General features: G+C 43.4%; 1 protein-coding gene across 1 annotated transcript in view; it reads right to left on the bottom strand.

The window, feature by feature from the left end:
• Positions 1 to 26,430, bottom strand: part of LOC125096200 (phospholipid-transporting ATPase IB-like) — a 659,532-nt gene that overhangs the window by 54,609 nt on the left and 578,493 nt on the right. The window contains exon 34 of the mRNA XM_047722948.1: positions 683 to 771. Within this exon, the coding sequence (XP_047578904.1) occupies positions 683 to 771 (89 nt within the window). The remainder of the gene's footprint in view (positions 1 to 682; positions 772 to 26,430) is intronic.

Here is a 26,430-nt window from a genome sequence, read left to right as displayed (position 1 = left end):
TTAGTTGCTTAGCTTACCTTGTGCAGAAGATATTTTGGAAACAATGTATTCTGGAACATATAAGCAAAAACTGAGCATGAATTATTTCCTACTTAACCTACATTATAATTTCATCTTTGTGATTAATTCTCATAGACCTGTACACTGACACTCTAAATAAATCATATTTGAAGGAGTTCTACTGTGAATTATTGGAAAGATGAAGAATACTTCATTCCAAGTTATTTTCTAATTTGAAATGACTTACATATAGATAATTTTCGTTTAAGTCTAGGATTTAAAGCCAGTTTATATTTGTGACTGCTTAGGCATTGATTTTTTATATAAGGAGAAATGAATTTTGAGTTATGCTTCCTAAACCTGATGGAATGAATCTGTACTTAGAAACCCTACTTTAAAATCATGTACAAGCTTCATACCTATTGACCTTTACACAGCCTGTCTTGGGACTCCTCTTTGTCTATATTCTCCTATCGAGGTGAAGCACAGGTTAAAAGAAAAAAAGAAAACCACAAGAAACCCAAACCCCCAACATCCTTTACATCTCTTGCTGGCAGGTAGCAGAAGACCTGTTCCTTTAGAATATCCCACAGCATGAAATATCCTATGGTCAGGGTTCATGACAGGTGACTGCAAGGACAGATGAGCAAGACTTAGGGTGACTACATCACTCTTCACTTACGCTCTCCAGGCTACATCTTCCATTAAACACGCTGTGGGCACCAGAAATAATCCCAGCCAGAAGTGTGCAGAGCTCAGGACCATTGTCGCCTGCAAGAAACAGGAGTGACACATGTGTTAATACTTGTTCTTTCAAAAGCAGATGTAATTTAACCAATGTGAAACATTCCATGACACAAAAACGACAGAAAGCATTAAATTCAACCACAGTGAAAACATACACCTAAGAAGGACGTCAAAGGGACCTTACGTAGTGAGCACCTATTGATCTCCATCAACTCTTCCCCCCTTTTATTTTAAAAAGTGTCACTGTCTCCCTCTGTCTATAAAGTGCTTTTATATGGAGGGTCTGGTCAGAATGTTGACATCAAAACCCTCTTTTAGAGAAAGCTAGAGCCAGACTCCTCTATCAGATGAACTTTACTGGGCTCCTCACATCTACTTGGCCTATCCATGAATTCATGTTCCTTCAATGCTCAGTCACTCATGGAAGCAGTACCTTAGTGCAAGACAAGGTGATTCTCAACACCCAGAAGAGGAAAAGGGATGGTTATCATCTTTGCCCTCAAGGAAACTAAAGTGGTAAGTACACACACACTCTATTGTGTGGTATTATCTACAGATTATCCTTGACTTATGATGGGGTCACATCCTAATAAATCCAACATAAACTGAAAATATCCCAAGTCAAAAGTGCATTTAATACACCTAAACTACTAGACATCATATAATTGGGCAAAGCCATCTATTACAAAATGGGCTTTTTGCCCGGACCCCTGGATGGCTCAGTCAGTCAAGTATCTGCCTTTGGCTCAGGTCATGAACCCAGAGTCCTGACCCATGTCAGGCTCCCTACTCAGCAGGGTGTCTCCTTCTCCCTCTCCCTCTGCTATTCTCCCTGCTTATTCTCTCTCAGATAAATAAATAAAATCTTTTTTAAAAAATAGTCTTTTGTCCATTTTATAATATAGTACTGATGTGGAAGACTGCACGGAGATTCCTCAAAAAATTAAAAATAGAAATACCATACTGATCCAGTAATTTCACTACTGGGTATTTACCCAAAGAAAACAAAACACTAATTTGAAAGGTGTATACACCCTTCTATTTATTTTAGCATTATTTACAATAGTCAAGAAATGGAAGCAACCTAACTGTTCATCCATAGATGAGTGGAGAAAGAGGATATTGTGTGTATGTACACACGTACACAATTACTCACACACAAGAAATATTACATGGCCATAAAAAGGAATGAGATTTTTGCCAATTCTGGGCCTAGAAGTTACACTAAGTGAAATAATATAGAGCAAAACCAAAGGTCGAAAGTGAAAGCTTACATGTGAAATCTAAAAAAACAAATGAACAAACAAAAGTAGAAAAAAAAAAAGATCCATAAATACAGAGAACAAATTGGTGGTTGCCAGAGGGGAGAGTGGGTGGGGGATGGGCAAAACAGTCTAAGGGGAGTGGAAGGAATGGACTTCCTGTGATGGAATGCCTAAGTCATGGGGATGAAGTGGACAGCATAGGGAATAAGAGTCAATGCTATAGTAACAGTGCAGTACAGTGACACAGGGTAGCTACACTATGAACAGCCTTGTCAAATCACCACCTTGTACACCTAAAAATAACGTAACGTGTGTCAACCATACTTCAATAAAAAAAGAAACAGAAAACAAGACTGATAATATAATAAAGTGTTGCGTATCTCATGTAATGTATTGAATACTGCACTGAAAGTGACTAACAGGTGGCTGTCTGGGTGCAGAACGGCTGTCAGTGTGTCGGTGATCTACCCTCGTGGTGATGTGGCTGGAGGGGAGCGGCCAGCCCCCAGCATCACAAGAGAGGATTGTGCCATGTACTGCTAGCCCAGGAAGAGATCCAAATTCAAAATTCTAAGTATGGTTTCTACTGAATGCGTATCACTCTCACGCCATCATAAAGTATAACGATCGTGAAGTTGAAAGTCCATCTGTCAGGGGCTATCTGGACACTAGACACCGTGGAATATGATATGGATCACGATCACATTTTACGGGCTTTCAGAACGCTAGAAAGCTGGTAAGACTTCTTAAAGAAGATAGAATGTGAGATGTGTCCAGAAAGATAAACAGAATTTCCAGAGCTGAAGAGGGGAAGGGGGAGAGCAGTTCCAAGAGGAAGGCTGAAGGACAGGCACTGCCTTTGATGAGATTTACTTGTTCCTGGAATGCTGAGTCACAGTCAGTTTTGGGTGGAGGGTTTTAAGAAATAGAGTTGCAAGGCCAAGTTAAATGTCAGGCAAGGATTTGAAAAGAGAATTCAGGGCAGTAACAGAGGGAGGGATAACTTTGCACTGAAAGAAACAGGGGCCGGGGCTTCTAGAATCCTTGGAGTTCGGCTTCCAGTGAGCACCGCCAGGAGCATGGAGCTGGCAAGCTGGCCTGGAAGAGTGGGCTACTTAGAAAGGGGACCAAAGTGACAGAACAGAACACTTTACATTCCTTGGTTTGCTTTTCTGGACACCTCACCATGTGGTTCTGCTGGAATAGACAGGTTTTGCCAGAACTCATTACGAAGTGGTACAAAGCTTTCCAAGGGTAGGCGGGCAGTGGGGCTGAGGCACATGTAGGGTGGGGGACACTTGAAGGGAGTTGGTAGGGCTGAAAATCAAAGGGGGCTCAGGGCAGCCCTCTTCAAGTGCAAAAGGGTGGGGTTCACCCTGATCCCAGTGTGACATACAAGCTTCAACTCTTTCTCTGGTTTCTGTCTTCTGTTCTGGGGGTCCAGCCACACCTACCGAAGCCCTTGTTGGGCCATCTGACTGCACCTGAGCAGGGCTTCTGTCTCTGTGCTTGTCCCCATAGCTTCTCCGCCTGCACCCCAAAACCCATGGCTGACCATGCCCATCTTGTCTTTGAACTCTGGCATATAGCTCAGCGTGGTACTCGAAACTTGACCACGATGACTCTGAAAAGCAATGAGGTCTGGGGCAGAGCCAAACTCTACCCTGGCATTGGACTTGCTTTCATTTTCTAAAACAAGAGTGTTGCTTTTCTGAAAGAGCCATTTTAAACCTCAAAACTATGTGAGTATATTGTGGCCCAGGGATTGTATCTCACCCAAGTTCATCCTAAGGAAATGAGAAAAGATCAGAAGTAGCAAGTGTAAGAATATCCACGTAGTGCTGCTACCAAAGAAAGAAAGAAACATCCAGGAACATGGCTTAAGCTATGGTGGTCCCTACACACAGTGGGCCTCTGTACAGCAACGAGAGTGGGAATCGTATTTGTCGATGTGGAGAAAGGTCATGTTATACTGCTAAGGAAACCTCCTGGGCCTGACACCTCTTACAACAGACCTATCACGGCAATGGGGAGAGCAGCGAAACGGCATAATTAGGCCAAATCTTGAAACTGAACTTGAGATGCTATGTCCTCATATAATCCCCTGCAAGTTATCGTGTCTTTAAGTCTTAAGCATTATGTACATATCTATATATTAATATAGATCCTAATTTTTGTGAATCCTGCTCTAGCATTTCTTTACCTTTCACAGACATGTTCTGGGACTTCAAAAACAATGAGTGGTCCTGGCTTTGGGGGACTTGAGACTACCACCCCCTTTCATAGGGCGTGCTTGCGTGTGCAGGAATAATGCATGGAATGGCACGGCAGGAGGAGTATGATTGCTGACTACTGCTGGCATATCTCTTTGGCCATCTCGATCCCCCCCCCCTTTTTTTTAATCTACAGAAAACATGTCTTCCTCACATGAAAGAAACATTCACTTCAAGCCCACCCTCCTTCCCCCAACTCCCTCTGTAAGTCCAGCCTTCCACCGACAGCCCTCTCGCTTCCGGGCCAGGCCGGTGTGGCCAGTCCAGCCGCAGCACTGAGAGGGGACCTTGAGTTTTGCTCATGGCTCCATATGCCTAGGGTGGTGCATGGTCCCCAGAAGGTGGACTCCTTCGAGCTACACTCATGAGGCTACGTCCTCGATCATCTGCTAGGTATACTGATCAAAGAGTAGGGTCATTTAAAAATAACACTTTATAACAAGGTACTACTTAAAACAGATATGAAACTGGGAATTTTAGCTGCTGAGGGAAGTCAGGACAATGAATTTTGAATTGCTCTGTTGGAAATAGGAAGCCCCCTGTCAAGTGAACAGAAGTCAGAGATTTTAAATATTGTTTTGTTGTTGGTTTTTACAACTTGGAGCTGAGAAGATTTCCTGTATATAACCTAAAGACATGTCTCCAGAAAGGTTTCTATAATTTTTTACAGAATGACCAAGGTCCCAAGTCCTGAAAACTCCTTTAAGGCCATAGCTTTAGTTACTTAAATTTAATTACATTTTTCTTATTCTCTTAGCATAGGAAAACAACAACAAAAAAGGTTTATTGAGCTGGTCTGGGTGACTTAAATTACCCTCTGTCCTCACCCCTTCTAAACACTACTGAGGTTTTAAAAGCATCCTCTTGCTGTGCTACTGGGAAGAATGTACCCATCAGTTAACACATCTTTATTAGCACTGACCTGAACCAGTCAGGTGCCAAATGCATAGGATCCCACTGTGGGTAAACTGAGGCTCAGGTGGATGAAATGAGTTGACACATTAGGGCACGAACAGGGGGAGCCCTGATAGGACTGGAGGCTTCTTTGATGGTAATGAGCTCCCCAGGATAATAGGTTAGACCAGGGATATTAATCAAGGACACCCACGATGGGATTGACCAGGGATTAGTGCTTTCACTGCTGCTACTCATCACACACACACACACACACACACACACACACACACACATACACGAGCCCAGGTCTAACCACCCAAGAAAGCAGTAATAGACGAGAAGTTTCATTTTGTTTTATTTTTTAAAGATTTTATTTCTTTTTGAGCGCGCGCACACAAGCAGGAATGGGGAAGAGGCAGAGGGTGAGCAAGGAGCCTGATGTAGGACTTGATCCCAGGACCCTAGGACCATGACCTGAGCTAAACGCAGACGCTTAACTGACTGAGGCATCCAGGCATCTGAGAAGTTTTAAAAAGGAAGCAGAAGTAACCAGAGCCAGGTAAGGGCAGTCTGCACTCCCAGTGTGGGGCACAGGGGAATACTGACCGTGGAGAAGGGGGACAGCTCAGCTGCCAGGAGAAGGGACTAGGATTTCTTTGCACATAAATAAGTGCCAGGCCTTCCCATTTAATCCCTCACAGTTCCCATGTCGCAGAAGAAAATTTAACTCTGCAACCCCCACCCCCACCCCAAATTTGCTGCCAGATACAAACACATGTTGCTTGGCCCCAAACCCTACTCCCTCTCCCCAGCATGAGGAAGAGGAGCTTCCTTCTTCCCCCACCTGCCTGTGCCGGGGCAGGAGACAACATCTCCAAGTGCAGACCTGGCACTTTGCTCCAAGTGTGAGCCTGACTTCGATTTAACACCAGAAACCCAGGGCACCAGGTTCAAAATGGAAGTAAAAGAAAACCTGGACCAGTGTGTGTTTGAACACTATTTGCTCTGGATGACGGGGCAACAGCGGACATGTTTGGGAGCGGCATACCCCACCCAAGCCTGGGCTGGGAGGCAGGTGGGCCACACAAATCCATCCCCCACGGGGAATTCTCGGAGCGTGCGGAAACCTGACAGGTGTGGACTCCACAGTGCAGCGGGAAAGAATTTCCCGTGGCCCCATAACCAAAGGAGTGCGGCCGCACTCACTTGCCACAGGAGAGAAGATGCAAATTCAGGCTGAAATTGGGTTTCTTTCCTGTAGTCGTGCACGCCCACTCATCCCCTGTACAAGATGCCAATGACCTGGTGCCAATTTTAAGCTTAGTTGTACCGAAACGGGGAAGACATCTCTCGGCAGTCTTCAAAGGGACATCCTCTGAAGATTACCCTACCAAGCACTCTGTAAAGGCAAAGGCATTTTTAGAAAAACCACCAAGTGATTCCAGAAGCACCTCCATACCGGGGCTAACTCAGAAACTACCCCACATGCCTGATCCTGATATTTAAATGCCAATTCAGTAGTATTTCCTGGTCCACCTGCACAAAAGGGGATTTGAAGCCAAAACCTCCAGCCCAAAAATCTGCTGCCTCAGACTCCCCCTGAAATGCCCCGATGGTGGGAGAGGATAAGTGACCACCTAAAAATATCATTCCTACAAATGTGGGGTCATTCAAAACAGAACATATAACAAACAGTCTCTTTTTGACAGTGGGCTTCATCATCATTATTATATTATTATTATTATTTTGTTACCGAAGCACAAGATTGCCTTATCAATGGATACTACTATTTTGAAACACTGAAAAGTTAGTGGTGGGTGATTGACATGGTCACATGATATGCGTTTTTTCAAAAAGCATCCGCTTTTGCTCTTGAAAAAGTATATTCAACCTCCAGGAGGATAAAGGAATGCTTGCAGGGGGCTATAACTTAAACACACTCAAATGCACAAATCTTAAGGTTTTAGTTCAGAGTTGTGACAAATGTATACATCTTTAGAAGTACACCTGTATACGCCAACAGAAAATTCAGTCCCTGCCCAGATTCAGCACTATAGTTATTTTGCCTATTTTCGAATTTAATCTAAATGGGAAAGTACTCATATTTTCGAATCTGGCTTCATTCACCTAACATGGTGCCTTTGAGATTTATCTATGTTCTCGTGTGTGTCTATAATTCATTTTTTTTAAAGATTTTATTTATTTACCTGACAGAGAGAAATCACAAGTAGGCAGAGAGGCAGGCAGAGAGAGAGGAGAAAGCAGGCTCCCTGCTGAGCAGAAAGCCCGATGCGGGGCTCGAACCCAGGACCCTGGGATCATGACCCGAGCCGAAGGCAGCGGCTTAACCCACTGAGCCACTCAGGCGTCCCTATAATTCATTTTTTAAAAAAACGTTTTTGAGGGACGCCTGGGTGGCTCAGTTGGTTGAGCAGCTGCCTTCGGCTCAGGTCATGATCCCAGCGTCCTGGGATCGAGTCCCACATCGGGCTCCTTGCTTGGCAGCGAGCCTGCTTCTCCCTCTGCCTCTGCCTGCCACTCTGTCTGCCTGTGCTCACTCTCGCTTCTCTCTCTATGACAAATAAATAAATAAAATCTTTAAAAAAAAAAAACTTTTTTGAATAGTATTCTCTCACGTAAATATGTCACAATTTGTTTAGCGAATCTCCTATCAATGGACATTTGGGTTCCTTCTAGTTTGGGGCTGTTATTAAGTATAAGGCTGCTCTCCACATGTTTGTACAAGTCATTTTGTGTGCATATGTTTCTGCTTCTGTGGGGTACACACCTGGAAATGGGGTGGCTCTGTCATATGGAAAGTGCAGGCAGACCTCAGAGATATTGTGGGTTCGGTTCCAGACCACTGCCATAAAGTGAATATTGCAATAAAGCAAGTCAAATGGATTTTTGGTTTCCCAGTGTATATAAAAGTTAGGTGTACAACTATATTATAGTCTGTTAAGCGTACAATAGCATTATGTCTTAAAAAACAATGCACATGCCTTAATTTAAAAGTGCTTTATTGCTAAGAAATAACTGATCTGAGCTTTCAGCGAGTTGTAATCTTTTTGCTGGCGGAGGGTCCCGCCTCTGTGTCAGTGGCTGCTGACTGACCAGGGTGAGGGACGTTGAAGGCTGGGGCAGGGGAAGGAGTTTCTTAGAAGACAACAATGAAGTTTGCTGCATTGAGTCACTCTTCCTCTCATGAACGATTTCTCTGTAGCATGTGATGCTATTTGGTAGCATTTCACTCACAGTAGAATTTCTTTCAGAATTAGAGTCAATCCTGTCAAACCCTGCTGCTGCTTTCTCAGCTAAGTTGATGTAAGATTCTAAATCCTTTGTGGTCACTGCACCAGTCTTCATGGCATCTCCACCAGGAGCAGATTCCAGCTCAAGAATCCACTTTCCTGGCTCATCCACGAGGAGCAGCTCCTCGTCCGTCCAAGTCTGATCATGAGACGACAGCAGTGCGGTCCCATCTTCTCACACCACTTCTAACTCCAGTTCTCTTGCTGTTTCCACCACCTCTGCAATGACTGCCTCTGCGGATGCCCTGAACCCCTCCAAGTCCTCCAGGAGAGGTGGAACCAACCTCTCCCAAACTCTAGTGAATGTGGATATTTTGACCTCTTCCCATCAATCATGAATGTTCTTAAAGGCATCTAGAATGGTGAATCCTTTCCAGAAGGTTTTCAATGGACTTTACCGAGATCCATCAGAGGAATCAGTTTCTATGACAGTGAGAGCTTTTCAAAACGTATTTCTTCAATAAATAGACTCGAAAGTTGAAATTATTCCCCGATCTGTGACCCAGAGGCAAAGTAAGCAAATGTTGTTGGGAAAACGGCATCCAGAGGCTTGCTCAAGGCAGGGTGGCCACAGACCTTCAGTTTGTAAAAGGCGCAGGATCTGTAAAGCATGAGACGAGGTATGCTTGTATTGATTACCCTTTAAGAAATGGCCCACGTGTCCGCTGAGGCAGCTGTATGAGTGAAATGGATGGAGAGCATTCCTCTTGTTCCACGTCTTCACCACATTTGGTATTGTCAGTAATTTCTATTTGAGTGGTTCACTGTGGTAATGACATTGTCCTGTGGGGTCTACTCCGACAAACATTATCATCATCACGTGGACTACTTAGACAGAAGCCACGGGACTGGGGGCCTTTGCTTTCCCCAGTGCCTGGCAGGGCAGCTGTGACAAAGTTAAAAGCTCCAGAAGGAAAACTCTGAAGCCAACACAAACTCCACTCACCACACTCCATCCCCACCCAAGGGAGGGAACTCTTATTTCAGGGCATGTAGAATGGGGTGATTTTTTTTAAAAATCTGTGGAAAACATTTAAACTCTTATTTACTCCCTACCGGGTAAGGAGACAGCACCCAATTTTCCCAAACAGGCTGTTTGGGAAAGAGAGAAAGGTGAGGCTTGACATCCTCTGGATTATTAACTTATCCTTTTCCAGCTAGTGGTCATTTTGATTTCCCATTTTGCTCCTTAGCACCCCATTTTAGAGACCACTGATTTCCTGAGGCGGTTTTTTGAATGAGAAGATAATTCTTACCACATAGCACGGGGCCTGGTACACAAAATTAAGGCAAGGAAATAAGCTATCCCTGTTCAGAAATGTGGGACTCATGTCCAAAGTGAGGTCAGGTTTAAAACTGGTTGTGTATAATTTTAAAAATATGCAGTCTGTACTCTCTTCTACCTTCGAGAACAAAAGAAGTGACATTCACTGAAAACATGCATGTAGCCTCTGTCTTCTGTGTTTTGGGGCAGTTGTCCTGCAGGGGGGCTGGGGAGGGCTGCAGGGACACCATGGTACCAGCTCTGACTCTCCTTCTGTAGAGGTGGGCCTGCTGGTTTCCAGAAATTATGCTGTGGGTCTGATTATCTGCGGTACAGTGCTTATTTCATATGTTTATAGACAATTTCAACAATTACTATTTCTAGATTGTGATTCTCATGTGGTTGCACAGAAAGGCAAAAGAGTCACTGTGTTGTCACAGAAAGTCATCCATTTTTCTGAGAGAAAAATTCGATACCTCACAATTACAACTACTGTGGTAATTTGGAATATTGGGTTCAACATTAAAGCGCAGTATTTAGGACAGATACCAATAAAGATGGCCCATCTCACCTATTTACCATCTGAGTGACAGGCCCCTAGAAGAGAGACAAGTGTCCCTCATCATGATCACGAGTAGTTGGCTCCTGACTCTAGAACGTTCAGAGACCCAGGGGCTGGCTCCTGGTACAGTGAAAGCTGCCCTCTTGTCCTTACAGAGCCCAGGGCTCTGGAACAGAGAGGGGCTGCTTCACTTCACTCATTCCTTGGCTGCCTGGTGTCAGAATACACACCCTTGTGATACAGCCTATGGGTCACCTGCTCTTCCTACGGTAGAATAAGAAGGTGTTTCACTCATTCCTCCTCCCACAGAAGTGGATGAAATCAACGTCTCGAATCAAGAGCTTGGCAGAGGGACTGCTGAGGAAGGGCATCTGAAAGACCAAAGAGAGTGAGCAGCAGGTGTTTCTGGAAAAGCTGAGGGGCTGGATTGCATGGTCTTCAAGACCACTGTCAGCCAGCTTTGGCTGCCCTAACAGCATGCCAGCGACTGTGGGCACAGACCGTAGACATGTATCCTCAGAGTTCTGGAGGCTGGACATCCGGGATCAGGGTGCCAAAGTGGCTGGCCTCTTGTGAAAGTTCTCTTCCTGGTCCATAGAAGGCTGCCTTCTCACTGTGCTCACGTGACATGTGTGTGTGCATGGGTGTGTGCGTTTGTGTGCATGCACCCATGCAAGGAGGGAGGAAGTGGGAGAGGGAACAAGCTCTCTGATGCCTCCACTTATGAGGGCACTGCTCCCATCACGAGGGCCCCCACCCCTGCCACATGACCTCATCTAAACCTAATCACCTCTCAAAGTCCCCATCTCCAAATATCATTACATGAAGGGTGAGGGCTTCAGTATATGAATTCTAGGGGGCCACAAACATTCAGTCCATAAGAAGCACAGACAGTCTGCCCGGATGCGAATCCCAGATCTGCCACATACTCTTATTTAACTACCATGCCTGTGTTTCTTCCTTTGTAAAATGGTAAAAATACTTTCTCATTAGGGATTCCCTCAGGCCTAAATGAATTAATAAAAGTAAAGCACAATAAAAAGTGCGTGGCACATGGTATGTACTAGACACATTCCTATAACTACCTACTTCCTTGTATGCTTTTGAGATAAGCCCAAATCTTACTTGGATATCCTAGAAGTGGAGAGTAGTGACGCAAGTGATTCTTCAGTGAGCTTTGAGGACGAACTGGGTGACAAGATTCTGCTGCAACTGTTGGGAGGTTTATCTACCACTGCTCTCAGGGGGGTGGACGGGTTGAACAGTATGATGCAGAATTCCCAAATGCTATTGCAAATAGGTTCCTCGTTGGTGACAAGCGGCAAGTGTTCACAGTGAAAATAGCTAAGAAGTGAAATAGCCAAATTCTATTCTTTCTGCTCAGCTATAAGCACTGCTCATTTGTGCTCACTGCCAACAAGGTGCCTTTTATTTTTAACTCATCAAGGTGAACTTCCTATCATGACACCAGGCCGGGCACTGCTCTTATCTTTACAGAACACTACTCAGAGCATGGACTCAGCTGTCACTCGACAATGATGAAAGATGTCCATTGATAACTTTGTGCCCGAGTAGAAAAAAGAACAGCTGCTAACTGTTCGTGAAAAATGTTCTCCATGTGGGTGCATGTCAGAAGGCTAACTATGGTCCCTGCCTGAGTCCTGTGTCCCAGGAAGCTGGGGAAAATTCTCAAGCCAGACTCTGTTAAAGAGCCTAAGCTGCTCCCACGGGGCTGAGGAGTGAGTGAGCTCTCTGCAGTCATAGAGAAGTAAACAGCTATAGAATAAGCAGCCCACAACCATCCTTATCCTTAGCACAGATGGGAAGGAATTCAGAGCTGGAAGATCCTGGAGATCGTGTCAGCCTACAGGTTTTTCTGTGGGCTCTTTGGTGGCAGGAACCACAAACTAAAAACATAAAATCAGTGTTTGGGGGGATGATAAAAACTTCTGCCCCAGGAGATGGCCTTAAAGGTACATAAGGCTGGCAGCCACAAATGTGGAGTGACAGGAGTGACCCTAGGAAGGAGTGTCTCCTCAGCTTGTGCACTTGAAATCAGCGAAGAGGCAGACAATGGGAACTGCATAATTAATACACTGTATACACTCTCACACATATATCCTAAATATGAGACATTTTATCTCACTGAAAAGTCCTCATTAATCACTCCTTTGTGCATTTAAAATACCTTTAAAAATGCTAATATGTCCTGGAAGATTTGTGTAGTCTAAATTAGGGTAAAAACCACAGGATAAATAAGAGATATCATCTTAGATCTCCAGTCTCACCTGAAGATTTGAAAAATAGAACATTTCATGTTAAAACCAAGAAAAGAGGATAAGAGGAAGATGGCAGCAGAGCAGGAAGACCCTAGGTTTGTCTCTTCCCACAGACACAACTAGACAACTATGAAATCATCCTATATACTCCAGAAATCGACATGAAGACTGGAAGGACAAACTCCACAACTAAAGGTAGAGAAGAGGCCACATTGAAGAGGCTAGAAAGTACAGAGATATGGCTTGGGAAACAGATTGTGGCCACTGTAATAGGGAGGAATTCATGGTTGCAGAGGACAAGAGACAGACTAGCCCATAGGGGAACGAGCACATGGAGAAAAAGAATCCCCAGAGCAATTGGCTTGGGAAACTAGAGGGCTGAATTTCATGAATTCTTGTAATCAACAGGGATTAAAGTTTTGGGTTTTAAAGATCAGCAGGGTTGGTTCTAGGAGAGCTCAGAGGGCACTGTGCTGCTCTTGGAGAAAAGGCAGGGCAATAGCCCACAGACATATAGTGTGGAAGCAGGGATCTGAAGAGCCCCTGGGGCACACAGTGGGGAGATTACTTGCTCATCTTGGAGCACATCCCAGAGAGACAAGCATTCATGGAGAGACTGCTCAGAGAACAAAGGAACAGGCCAGTGCCATTTCCTTCCCCTGCCCTCAGCATAAGCCCAGGGTCACCTGCAGGAATCAGCAGAATGCTGACTCTCACTGTACTCTAGTGGAACACCCCCACTCAGTCATGCTCCCTCAGTCCCAGATGGTGCCCCACCCCCACCCCCGAACACTGGCCCAAATCCCTGCCAACACCACATCTTCTGACTTGGGAGTTCTGCAAGACCTCAGTACCAGGGAGAGTGAGGACAGGCCTCATTTCCCAAGCAGACCAGAACACACCAAGTTAAAACATACCGCATTTAGGCCAGGGACCAAGTACTGCCCACAATAAGCAACGAGAGCCTCTGGAGATAACTAGCTCGAAGGAAAAAGTGGTCAGGTCACAATAGCAGAGTGCATGCAGCACACACTGGACACACTTCCAGAAGCACCAGGCCTTGGGGAATAGGGGACACTACACAGCAGGACACCACAGAATCCTTCTTCATAAAGCCACTACCCTCAAAAACAGGAGACATAGCTGACTTTCCTCACACAGAAGAAAAGGCACAGAGACTTAGACAAAATGAGAAAAGAGAGGGATTTGTCTCAAACAAAAGAATAAGACAAGGTCACAGGTGGACACCCAAGTGCAACAGAAAAAAATAATGAGGCTGATGGACAATTTAAAGCACTGGGCATGAGAAAAGAATGGAGGACATCGAGACAGTTAACACAGACATAAGGATAACACAGCCGAGAGGAAAGAGGGCTCAATAATGAAATGAGAAACACACTTGATGGAATGAACAGCAGGTGGGAAGAAGCAGAATAATTAATGGCCTAGAAGACAGAGTAGTAAAAAGTAAGCAAGCTGAACAAAAGAGAAAAAAAGAATTATGCAAATGAGAATAGACTTACGGAAGTCAGTGACTCCACCAGATGTATTAACATTCATATTACAGGAGTCCCAGAAGAAGAAGAGAGAGAAACCGGCCTAGAGAACTTATTTGAAAAAATGGTAACTGAAAACTTCCCTAATCCATGGAAGAAAACAGATAATCCAGATCTAGGAGGCACAGAGAACCACTAACAGAATCAATAAAAGCAGATCCACACTTTCAGATGGATTACAAATGTAATTAATTTGGATTAATTATAATATGTCTCACAGATTGTAATTAAAGACATATTGTAATTAAAATGGCAAAATATGGTGATAAATATTAAATCCTCCAAGAAGACAGCTACATTCCAAGGAAGCCCCATAAGCCTATCAGCAGATTTTTCAACAGAAACTTTGCAAGCTAAAAGTGGCATGATATATATTCAGAGTAGTGAATGGGAAAAACTTGCAGCCAAGAACAATCAATCCAGCCAGGCTATCATTCAGAATAGGAGAGATAAAGAGTTTGCCAGACAAATAGAAACTAAAGGAGTTCATGACCATTAAACCAGCCTTGCATGAAATACTAAAAGGGGTCTCTTTGAGTGGAAATGAAAGGCCAAAAACCAGTGTGAAGGTAGGAAACACAAAAGTAGTACAAATGAGTATTTCTGTAAAAAAACAGTCAAGGAACTCACCAAATAAAAGGATATAAAATATGACACCATATGCCTAAGATGTAGGGAGGACAGGGGTAAAGAATGGGTTCAAACTCAAATGACCATCAAGTTAATATAGCCTGCTATATGCAGAAGATGCTATATACAAACCTAATGGTAACCACAAATCAAAATCCACTAATAAATATGCAAAGAATACAGAGAAAGAAATCCAAAAATATCACTAAAGAATTTCAGCAAACTATGAAAGAGAGAAAGGACGGACCAGAGAAAAATCTTCAGAAACACTCACAAAACCAGCAATAAAATGGCAATAAATACATATCAATAATTACTCTGAATGCAAACAGACAAACACTCCAATCGAAAGACACAGGATGTCAGAATGGATTTAAAAAAAAAAAAAAGAGCCATCTATGTGCCGCCTACAAGAGCCTCACTTCAGACCTACAGACACCTGCAGACTGAAAGCGGGGAAGTGGAGAAACATCTATCATGCCAATGAATTATCAAAAGAAATCAGAGTAGCAAAAATAACATGGGACAAAATAGACTTTAAAACAAAGACTATAACAGGAGACAAAGAAGGACATTATATAATAATAAAGGGAAAAATCCATCAAGAAGATATAACAATTATATTTATGCTCCCAACATAGGAGCACCCAAATGTATAAAGCTATTAAAAACAAACACAAAGGAACTAATTGATAATGCTACAATATTAGTAGGGGACTTTAACCTCCACTTATATCAATGGACAGATCATTTAAACAGAAAATCAACAAGGAAACCATGGCTTTGAATGACAGACTAGACCAGATGGATTTAACAGATATATTCAGAACATTCAACCCCAAACAGCAGATTACACATTCTTTTCAAATACACATGGAACATTCTCTAGAACAGGTCACATGTTAGCCCAAAAAACAATTCTCAACAAATTCAGGAAGATCAAAGTCATACCATGCACCTTTTTTGACCACAACACTATGAGCCTAAAAGTCAACAAGAAAAGCTCTGGAAAGACCACTAGTACACAGAGGTTAAATAACATGCTACTAAACAGTGAATGGGTCAACCAGGAAATAAAAGAAAAAATTAAAATGTACACAGAAGCAAATGAAAATGGAAACAAAAACATAATGATCCCAAACCTTTGGGATGCAGCAAAAGCAGTTCTAAGAGGGAATTTTATAGCAATACAGGCCTACCTGAAGAAGCAAAAAAATCTCAAATAACCTAACTTTACGCTTAAAGGAGCTAGAAAAAGAATTTATGAATTAATGAAACCTTAAACTGGCAGAAAGGAAATAATAAAGATTAGAGCAGAAATGATATAGAAAATAAAACCAAGAACATTTTTGCAATAAATGTGAATGATTCTTTCCCCTAAAACCAGACTCTTCAAATCAGTACCATTTTTGAGATGCAAAGCCCAGGCTTCCCTGGGGGAATGCTTGCCTTCTCTTTCCTCCACTGTCAGGGGTGTTCCATGAACAAGTTCAGGAAAGTGTAGTGAACAATCACAAAAGCATATCTGGGTTTGAAAATAATTTGTACATTAGATGGCCAATCAGCAGACATAGGACATTCCCAGGAGCCGTAAGTAGGAGCTTACTAGAGGTGGGAGCAGGAGTGGGGGCAGATATGGAAAGCCCTTGAATCACCAAGCTTTAACTATATCACACTTTTGCTCAGATCCAGGCTTCAAGTGGCTCTTGATCACTGCAGTGGATCAAGGTGTTTCTGCTTCCTACCCTGCTGGGGTAGTCCTTGGGGTGTTTCTCAATCTATATCCCAGAATAGAGATCCATGACCAAAAAGATTCTCAGGAGGAGAGCAATAACTCCTTGGTATACAGACACTGTGCTCCATCGCCTCACAAAGTCACAATGAACATTTACCAAGACACTGGAGTTCTAGAACCCAGTGTCACAGCCTTGGGCTAATGCCTTACTGCTCCTGCAGGGATCTTCTCTGCCACTGAATATGGTTGTGAAGAATGAGGGCTTTGTATTCAGAGGGACCTAGGATATGCCTCTAAGCTTCAGACCATGACACTTACGCGGGGTTGATTAATGTCTCTGTGCCTCAGTTTCCTCCACTGTAGAACCAAGAGGGCAGTAGGACCTCCCTCCCAGGGCTGTCGTGCCCAGTATTCTGTGTTCATCTACATTTCATTTCACCTAAATCCCTGAAAAGTCCTGGGCTCACCCTTTAAAATTAAGTATGGACTTCTTCATTCCTTCAGTTCCCACCACCAAACATGTGCACAGTGTCTTGTGCTGATCCTGAAGCAGCTCTGACTATAAAAATGACCCGAGGTGGAGCAAATGAGCTCAGTGACTGGTGCATGGCACCCTGTCGTCAGAGCCCCTGCCAGCTGGCCTCGGTCCCCCCTCCGCTGGCCTCCTCACAGCACAACAATCCGGGGACCCCTCGATGAGACATTTTCTCCAATGTTTTCTTTAACTCTGACAACTGCAACTGAAATTTAGCAGCAGTGTGTAGCCCCTCCAGGGACGCCTTCTGCATATTTCTCTTCTCTCTCCTTCACTCTTGTTGTTACTTTTTACTGCTCCTCCACACTGAAGTTCAGATTTCCTTTTTTTTTGAAAAAAAAAAAGTTCTGGCGGGAGCGGGGGAGAGGAAGACTTGATTTAATCAAGTTTTCTTGGTAAGCAAATGAGTATTCCAAAATACTCATCCCTGTATCAAATTAAGAAATTAAGATAATACAGGGCACTTGGGTGGCTCAGATGGTTGGGCATCTGCCTTCCACTCAGGTCATGGTCTCAGGGTCCTGGGATTGAGCCCCACATGGGGCTCCCAGGTTGGCAAGAAGCCTGCTTCCCTCCCCCTCTCTGCCTGCCTCTGCCTACTTGGGATCTCTGTCTGTCAAATAAGTAAATAAAAAAAAAAAAAAAGAAATTAAAATAATGCTTTCTACCCTTCTGGTAGATTTCTTTCACGAAACTACGAGCCTCACAGCAATACCTGACCTGCCTGCCTTCCTCAGCAGTTTCTGAGCTGTGTCATTCTGTGTCAACTTCTCCGTTACTCACAAGAGACCCAAAGAGGAAGGGAGCAGACTCCTCTAAGGCTACAGCCACGGGCTTCTACACACATGGACACAGTGCAGAGCATTTGGTTAAACTCTGTGTTCATCTCTGACATGTCGTGACGGTGCTGGCTGCCCTTCCATGCTCACGGGTACAATCTGCAATACTTGCAAACTCCCAGTAAGGGCATTCCACACACTATAAAGGTATATTATTACTGTAAAACCAGCCCTCATGTCTTCCCAATCTTCCCTAGCATTTTCTATTTTCCTTAAAGACACCACTGGCCTTGAGCCCAAATGGGAGATGGGCCTTCATTTGAGCTTCTACTCTCTTCCATGGAACATCTCTTCCTGGGTACTCCCATGTATGTTATTTCTAAGCCCCACAAAAACACCTGCAAGAGAGAAACTAATTGTTTCCATTTTATAGATGATGCAACTAAGACTCAGTAGTTAAGCGACCAGTTCTGGGTCACATGTAAAGGATCTGAGTTGGAATTTAAACCCAGGTCTCTCTGACTCTAGAGCCAGGGGGCCTACCTGTCCCAAGGTATGAGAACCATATTCTTAACAGACAATGGCTGTGCTGTCTACTCTTAATTGACTTGTATTTTATTATGATCTGTTTGTATTTCAGTAACTCTCCTTTTAATTAATTACAAGCCTTTATATTTGTATAATCCAGCTTCCATTTTTAGCTCAGAAATTCTAGTCTGACTTTACATAAATCCATTCTTTCATTACATTTCTGACCCTTACCTTTTTCTATTCTGCTTGAAATGTAATGTTTTTAAAAGGATACATTTATCTCCCCGAGATTAAGAGTCTCTTATGGTTTGTCTCCCTACCTGGTCATTTTTCGTCTCATTTTCTTCCCTTCCTACCTAAGAGACTCTTAATCTCAGGGAATAAACTGAGGGTTACTGGGGGTATGGGGGTAGGGAGGGGGTGGCTGGGTGATGGACATTGGGGAGGGTAGGTACTATGGTGAGTGTTGTGAAATGTGTAAGCCTGATGGTTCACAGATCTGTACCCCTGAGGCAAATAAATCATTATATGTTAATTTAAAAAAGATAAATTAAAAAATAAGATGATACATTAAAATAATATAGTTATAATTGAAGTATTTCACAGGAATGTTGTCATTTCCCCAGCACAGGGCAGTTTTGCTGAGCAAGGCGTGATGTGTCTTCACTCAATAAAGCAAAGGCTACCACATCTTGGTGCTAATAAACAACATGGTGCTGTCTGCTATCGGATGGCCCACAGTTTATTACATAGGCCGCAGGAGCCTGGCTGACTCCATCAGGGGAGCACAGGACTCTTGATCTCAGGGTTGTGAGTTTGAGGCCCGCACTAGATGTAGAGATTACTTAAAACAAACACACAATAAATAGGCTGAAGGATCTGTTGGGATTTCATGGTTTCTCATGATTTCTCAGTAGGACAAGTCTTATGAATTGATACCCATGAAGCAAAAATAATACCTTGGCCTTCAAAGCATCCCAGAGGGCATTGAAAGATTAGAAAATAATCACTTTCATAAAACGGAAGTAATATGAGTGAGGAGAGGAGGCCTCCAGTTGATGGCCCAGCAGGTCTTTAGAGATTTCTGGCTTAACTCTACCGGCGGTCTTACGGCTCTGAGACGCTCCACAGAGACAGTCTCCAGTACAGGGATCGCAGAGCATCCCAGATGCTCTCTGTGTTCAAACCTATTTGCTTGGGCACACATGCTCATGTTCCTATAAGTCTGTGGCAGGGTCTCCCCAGCCCCACTCTGCTCAGACCCTGCCTGAGAGGCAACACGACAGAGGCTGGACATGAAGAATCCCACAGGACAGAATTGGAGAACCAGAGACCGAATGGTTGAGCATCCTGTGCATCAGCGGGGCAGTGGCGGGGTGGGGAGGAGGGGTGGGTGGGAACGGCTGACCAGGGTGTGGCCGTCCTTATTGTGTTGCCAGTAGTCCCTGTTTTCCACCACATGCACACATAGCTCCTAGGGTGACAAGCAAAATTTCTAAAAACTTGTAGAAGAAAATGTGGAAGAATACCCTTACGACCTTGACTAGCTTTGAGAAAAATTTGATACAAAACAGCAAAATCCATGAAGGAAAGAGATAAGTTTGACTGCATTACCATGAAAGCTTCACATTGAAAGACACTAGTTTCAAGAAATCCACGGATTGAGAGATCCTAGTGCACATTCCATTCTTGGCTACATGCTCCAGGGATACTCACCCGGGTCCACAGATATAGACAGGAAAAGTTTGCTGTAGTACCTTCGGTAAGGGGGAAAAAAAAGGCACTTAAATGTTCATCAATAGGAGAATAAATAAATTTTGGCAAATTTACGTAACTGCATAGAGCATTAAAATAAGTGAACTATAATTAGTTCACTATGAGTAAACGTCAAAAGCAGTTTTGAAAGAAACCCCAAAACAACCCAGTGTTGAAGAGAAGGATCTATATGACACAATCTGTATAATGTTTCAAAACCCTGCACAACTCAACACTGTGTATTGTTTATATTTCCTACAGGTTTATATGTGCATGAAAATAGTAAGAAGTCACGAGAGTATTTCTAGCTCAAGGTGAACGAGATTGGGAGGGCCACCAGGGGTCCGTTCAACAATATGGTTAACATTTTATCTTTCAAAAAGAGATGAAGCAAGTGGCATGTTAATATTTAAGTAGGCTGGGTATTGGATTCTGTGATTTGTCCCTGCACAGGCAAGTCGTCACAATGTTGAGAAAGTCCATTTTTAGGCCACAGGGGCAGCAGCATACGACACAGCTGAGTGTGGCCTGGGTCCAAGTGTTAAATTCAAAGGCAGGTGAGGGGGGTTGTCCAGGTATGAATTCACAAAGTTCATTTCCACATGTGATGCTGCGAGGATGCTCCCCACATGGGGAGCAAGAGGGACGGGCCTGTCCTCTAGCAGATTCTGGTCGGCAGAGGAGAAGAAGATAGATCTGTTGAAGGCAAAGTAGTCTATAAGAGGTATGCTCGTGTGGGGTTCAGTGGGATTCTATTTAATTGCAAGGAATGAGAAGCCCTCCCACAAGAAGAGCTGGAACAAAGACCCAAGTTGGGAGTGATGGGAGCATACTCTGCAAGAGAAAAATGTGCTTGGGTTTTGGCCATGTGTAGGGAGACAGGCCTGAATGTCAGCCTTGGGGGTTTAGATTTAATTCCGGAGACAAGAAAAAGCCACAGAAGGCGTTTGGAACAGGGATCATGAATCAAGACACTAGTTTATGGGAGCCATCAAAGTGAAGGCAGAACCTAGAAGGCCAAAACAGGGCCTCTGAAGTAGCCAGGGAGACAAAGGAGAACCTCCAAGGGTAGGAGGCACGACGGAGGAGGCGGAAGGCACGACGGAGGAGGCGGAAGCTTCTGGAGCAAGGGGAAGCAGCAGGAGACAGCAAGGAAGGGGAAGGTGGACAAAAGGGGAGGCTGACTGGCTCTAACTAGTTTTGGAGGGAGGCTGAGGAAATGAGGCTGTGCAGCTTATAGTAAGATTAATACATGGACACTGACAAGGATGGCCATGACAATGACAGAAAACCTACAATGACTCTGTGCTTGCTGTGTGCCCAGCAGGGGCTTCAGCCCTCTCTATAAAGTGGTGCATTCCATCCTGCAGCAACCCTGCCAGGGAGGCACTATTATCATTCCTGTCTTACGGGTGAGGTAATCAGCTGAGAAAAGTCACGCTCCAGCCAGGGTCATGCAGCATGAGAGAGCCACAGTTTGAACACAGCCATCTGACCCCAGAGCCCAGACTCCATCGCAAGAGAGGTGGGCAAGTCTTATGTATTGAGGTGTCCCTTGCACCCCTTGACAGGCAAACCCTACCACTTCTGGGTAGCAAGAAGACTGCAGAAACTGATAGGAAATGACCTCAGTCTCTGTGAGCAGAAGGTGGAGTCATATGTATAGAACAGAGCAGTCCAGGGCTACAGAGGAATAAGAAACCTTAGAAGATGCTGCTTGGAGAATGGAAATTCAGATGAACAGGTCTTACAATACCAATGAGGGTCAACTATTAGCATAAATAGATGAATTTGGTGAGGATACAAATCATCTGACTTTCTCTAAAACCACTGAAAACCCTAAGAGCACAGAGCTAAGCAAGCAGATGAGGGGAGGGACAAGCGGAACTATCAGAACAAAAGAGGGCACAGGAATTAAGGACAGGAAAGTAAAATCACTTCAATAATTGATTTTGGAGCTCAGCTGGGAAAAAGAAAGACAAAGGCTGGGAGATGGGTAAGAGAACATTCATAGAGTATTTACTGGACATCAACTACAAGATCGAGAGATTGATAATGACAGTGAAGGTGGACAGCAAGGTCAGTGGGAATGAGGGCCCAGAGGTGGTAGAAGAACAAGGACTTGCTGTGAGCCCAGGGGAATCAGTTGCTAAGATCTTGTAGAAGACAGATTTCAGTGATGGGATCACGGAGGTGTAGCAAGGCCAAGGAAAGGGAAGGTGGCCACGGAGAACCTCCCAGGCATCGAGGAGGTCAAAGGATTATGAAGACCTGATAAACAGAAGAATCATCTACATACGTAGAATACTTCCCAATGATGGAGCCGAAGTCAGGAGTGAAAAATCAGGGTGTAGCTATGATGAAGGTAGAAGATGCTAGAAGGAGATGCATGAAGTGGAAGAGAAATGGCCGGTACAATGCTTCAGGAAGTAGTGTGTGGACTCCTCCATCCTGGTCCTATGTCTGAAGGCAGATATGTACTGGGATATATAGCATATGAGTTGACTGGAATTCTTTAAAAAAGCAAAAGCAAACAACAACTAGATCGGTAGGTTGGAAGCTTTAAAAGGAAAACATTATATTTTACCTCCTGTAATGATCCCAGTAAGAGACAAGGTTTATGAAGAAGAAAAATGGATGGTAATTGGGCCAAAAAATACGGGTAAAAGGAGTATATTGGATTTGGAGCAGTGTCCATGAGGCAAACAAAAGGAAAGGAGAAATTAGAGTGGAGACACATTAAATCCAATGTGTTATCTTGGGAATGTACTATAGACTTCCTTCCACGTACCCAGGACACTCATGACTTCTTTACAAATGTTAAGAAATGCATGTATCTTCCCACTGCCTTTGGTGAACAACTGGACTTTGGATCAAAGCCTTACTCCTCCTCCCCTCTGCTCTAAGGCGCATGACCGGACCAGGCTTCAGTGCTCCTGGGTGACTTGTGAAAGGAGCAGGCAATCCGTTACGTGTCCTGTTTGCACCTTTGTTCCCATTACAACCGTAATTCAGACGAAACACACACACACGCCTGCATGTTTAGGCGTGAAAGTTAACACCATATACAGTAATATGAAATACTACATATGTGCACTGGGGTTAATTTACAGTTACTGCGGGATCCATAACTTTGTAATTTCCTGGCTTTGGTCTGTATAGTTTTTCAGACTCGACGTTTTATTAACTTTTTCTTTAAACCAGCTATCTGTCTTTTGGCTGGTATTCCCCAGCGTATTAGCTTGCATATTTCCAAGCTGAATATCATGTTGTAAAAGTCTGTCTATTTCCCCTCATCTCTCTCAGTCCATCTGTATTTTTTTACATCTAACCTCCTGGGTCTTTGCCTTTTTTGGCTCTGTGAATTTAATTAATGTACTTTTGACTTTCTTTACCAGGTCACTGTTGAAAATTTACATAAAACAGATCCAACTTTTTTTTTTTCACCATACCCTAATAGAAGCACTTCAGCTACATTTTCCTTTCCCATATATCTCAATTTATCTTTTCAATACAGCTTCCCTCACTTAAGAATTCTTAGATGCAATCAAACTTGAACACTTTGATTGTTCTTTCTATAGAGAGCCTGGTATATTTGTGGCATTGTCCCATGTTAAAATCAGGTTGATATGTAAATAACATTTGACATCATAATGCTCTTCATAAAATCACCCAGCCCTTCTTTTTGTCTTTGTCCTTCTTAATATTAAAGTGTCTGAGGGATTTCTTTCCTTTTATAGAATTGTTTCTTGTATTTCTCTTGATTTGGGAGAAATGGCGATATTTTCAGAGGAGAGACAAAATATAGGTATTAGCCTTCTTCCCCATTGTCTCAAAAACAAAACCAATGAGGTTACTTTGAGCTGCTATTAAAAACAAACAAACAAAGAGCCCTCCAAGCTGACCGAATGAACAAATTCTAATACATTTGAGATTTTGATTCTTAGAATGTTAAACTGTAAGGATCCATTATGTTTTTCCTCGTATGTCTGCTTGCTTATTCACTATGGCACTTAATGCCAATGATATACAAACTTATGTCTCTTTTATCTCTTTTTTCTTTAAACACATTCACTAGTAAGCTATTGCCAGTTTCTTTGTTCTCCATATTAACAATGAGCTTTCTTGCTAGCAGAAACATTTTTATGTTTACACCCACAGAAAGCAACATATATGCTATATTCTTGGAAAAGACAAAAAAACTCAAATCAACTCTAAGGCAGTAACAGCAAACTTCCATTTTGCCTGTAATTCTTACTGCTGGTATTCTTAACAGGTTGTAAATAAGCTGGCAACGAAATCAATAAAAGAAAATGCTGAAGTCTATTCTTCTTAGAAACCCTATTTAAATACTTTACCCGATTTCTAATTTTTTCTTTGATGACCCTTACTGGTTGAAACAATTCTAATTGCACATCATCACTTTTGTTTTGGTTCTTTAAACCATCTGATTTTTTAACCAATTAGCACAGAGACTGAAATGTACCAACAATTCCAATTGGATTGCCAGGAGAAGGATCAAACTGAATTAATCTATGGAACGCTCTCCGGAAACACTTAAGAAAAAAGGGAGTTACCTTTGGTGAGCTTTCTACAGAGTGCTGCTACAGTAAGATCTGAGGATCGCAGTGCTCTGCAGAGCAGACACAAAAAATGTCATAACCGGGGCACCTGAGTGGCTCAGTGGGTTAAAGCCTCTGCCTTTAGCTCAGGTCATGGTCTCAGGGTCCTGGAATCGAGCCCCACTTTGGGCTCTCTGCTCGGTGGGGAGCCTGCTTCCCCCCCCTGCCGTCTGCCTCTCTGCCAACTTGTGATCTCTGTCAAATAAATAAATTAAAAATCTTAAAAAAAAATATCATAACCTACAGCCTTCCTTGGTTTGGGCCTCTGACTCAGAAGGTGTTGGACAGTGAGCTGAGCGTCAGACATTGGTGGGGTCTGCTAGACAAAGAAACTCCAGGGCAGCTAAAAATGGCCAGGAAGAAACAGCTTCGTGTTATCTGGGGATAAATGGAGCCCAGCCTTGAAGGAATTTTCCTGGAAGGTGGGGTGGGATGGGGGTGATGAGGGCAGCTGACCTCCCAGCACTCTGCAGACCATTTTCTGATGCTTTACCGTGGGATCCAGAAGAGGATTCTACTCTGACACTTCAGTGTCATGATCCCACTAAGTAATTCATAGACGAGAACGTAAATGAAAATTTGTGGGGTTAGGTTCCCTCCCTTCTCCGTTTAAAGATGATTTATTATTTTTCTTTTAATTAAAGGATCCCAGGAAAACATTTGTTTTGAGTCCTGATACTCAGGCCCACCGAGGCTTATTTCGTAGAACTTCTCACTGAAGGTTCAGCAGGTCCTGTCTGCATCTCCACGATGAATTACTTCCATGGACACTCGGGCCCACAGCCTCCCCGAATCCTTCCTCATAATCCCCAACATCTGTTCTATGTCCAGCACTGACCAACGTGGGGATCGGCAAGTACTGGCTGTCAGCATCGACACAGATGAGCAAACACGCTCGCAGGGCGTCAGCTGGCCCTGTGATTTTAGCTGAACACGCCAGACATAAGCTAGGCTCGAGTTTAAACCATTTGTGACACAGAGGAAACACCTGTTTAGAAGTCATCCAGAATAAATGGTGTTGAGTAATTTGGGGGGTTGGGGTTGACAGCAGCGGTTCAGACTGCCAGGCTCTGGGCACTTGGTGCATTATATACCCCAGACCCCTGGGGTCGAGGCTAACATGTGCTTCTTCAGTGTTCAGAGCAAGGGTGGTCCATCTAGAGTTGGGCTGAATCTAACTTCTTTTTGGGTAACACACAGAATTTCATGAAATCCGTAGCTTTAACCTCAACCAAATGTCCCCTATTACCTTAGTTTGGATTCAAGCCTAATATCTATCATTAAAAAAATAAATAAATAAATAAGACATAGTGTGCTGTTTTTAATAGAATGCTTCATTTATTTGGGGAGAACAACAGACCCAAAGGAAAGCTGGATCTTTGTGTATTAGTGAATTACACCATATGGTGAGCCATGCCTTCCTTTCTACTGAATCAACTGCTCAGCTGGGGAAACTGACCAAACTCACTTAAGTAAGATTATCAGTAGAGACATTCTATTTATTTGTGGTGTTGCTTTGTTCCACAGGTCTGCTGAGTGGAGTAACAAAGAACATGAAACAAAAAGAAAAATAAGGCAACACAATTTAACATGAAATACCAAATGAGACAACATGTCCTTCAGATACTCAACCCCCCAAACTCACTGCCCAACTCACTAATACAGTGAGTTTCATGATTAAATAACAAT

Source organism: Lutra lutra, chromosome 3 (assembly GCF_902655055.1).
Source record: "Lutra lutra chromosome 3, mLutLut1.2, whole genome shotgun sequence".
Classification (NCBI taxonomy): domain Eukaryota; kingdom Metazoa; phylum Chordata; class Mammalia; order Carnivora; family Mustelidae; genus Lutra; species Lutra lutra.
Note: the sequence above shows the minus strand (reverse complement) of the source record. Positions and strands in the feature narration are given on the sequence as shown.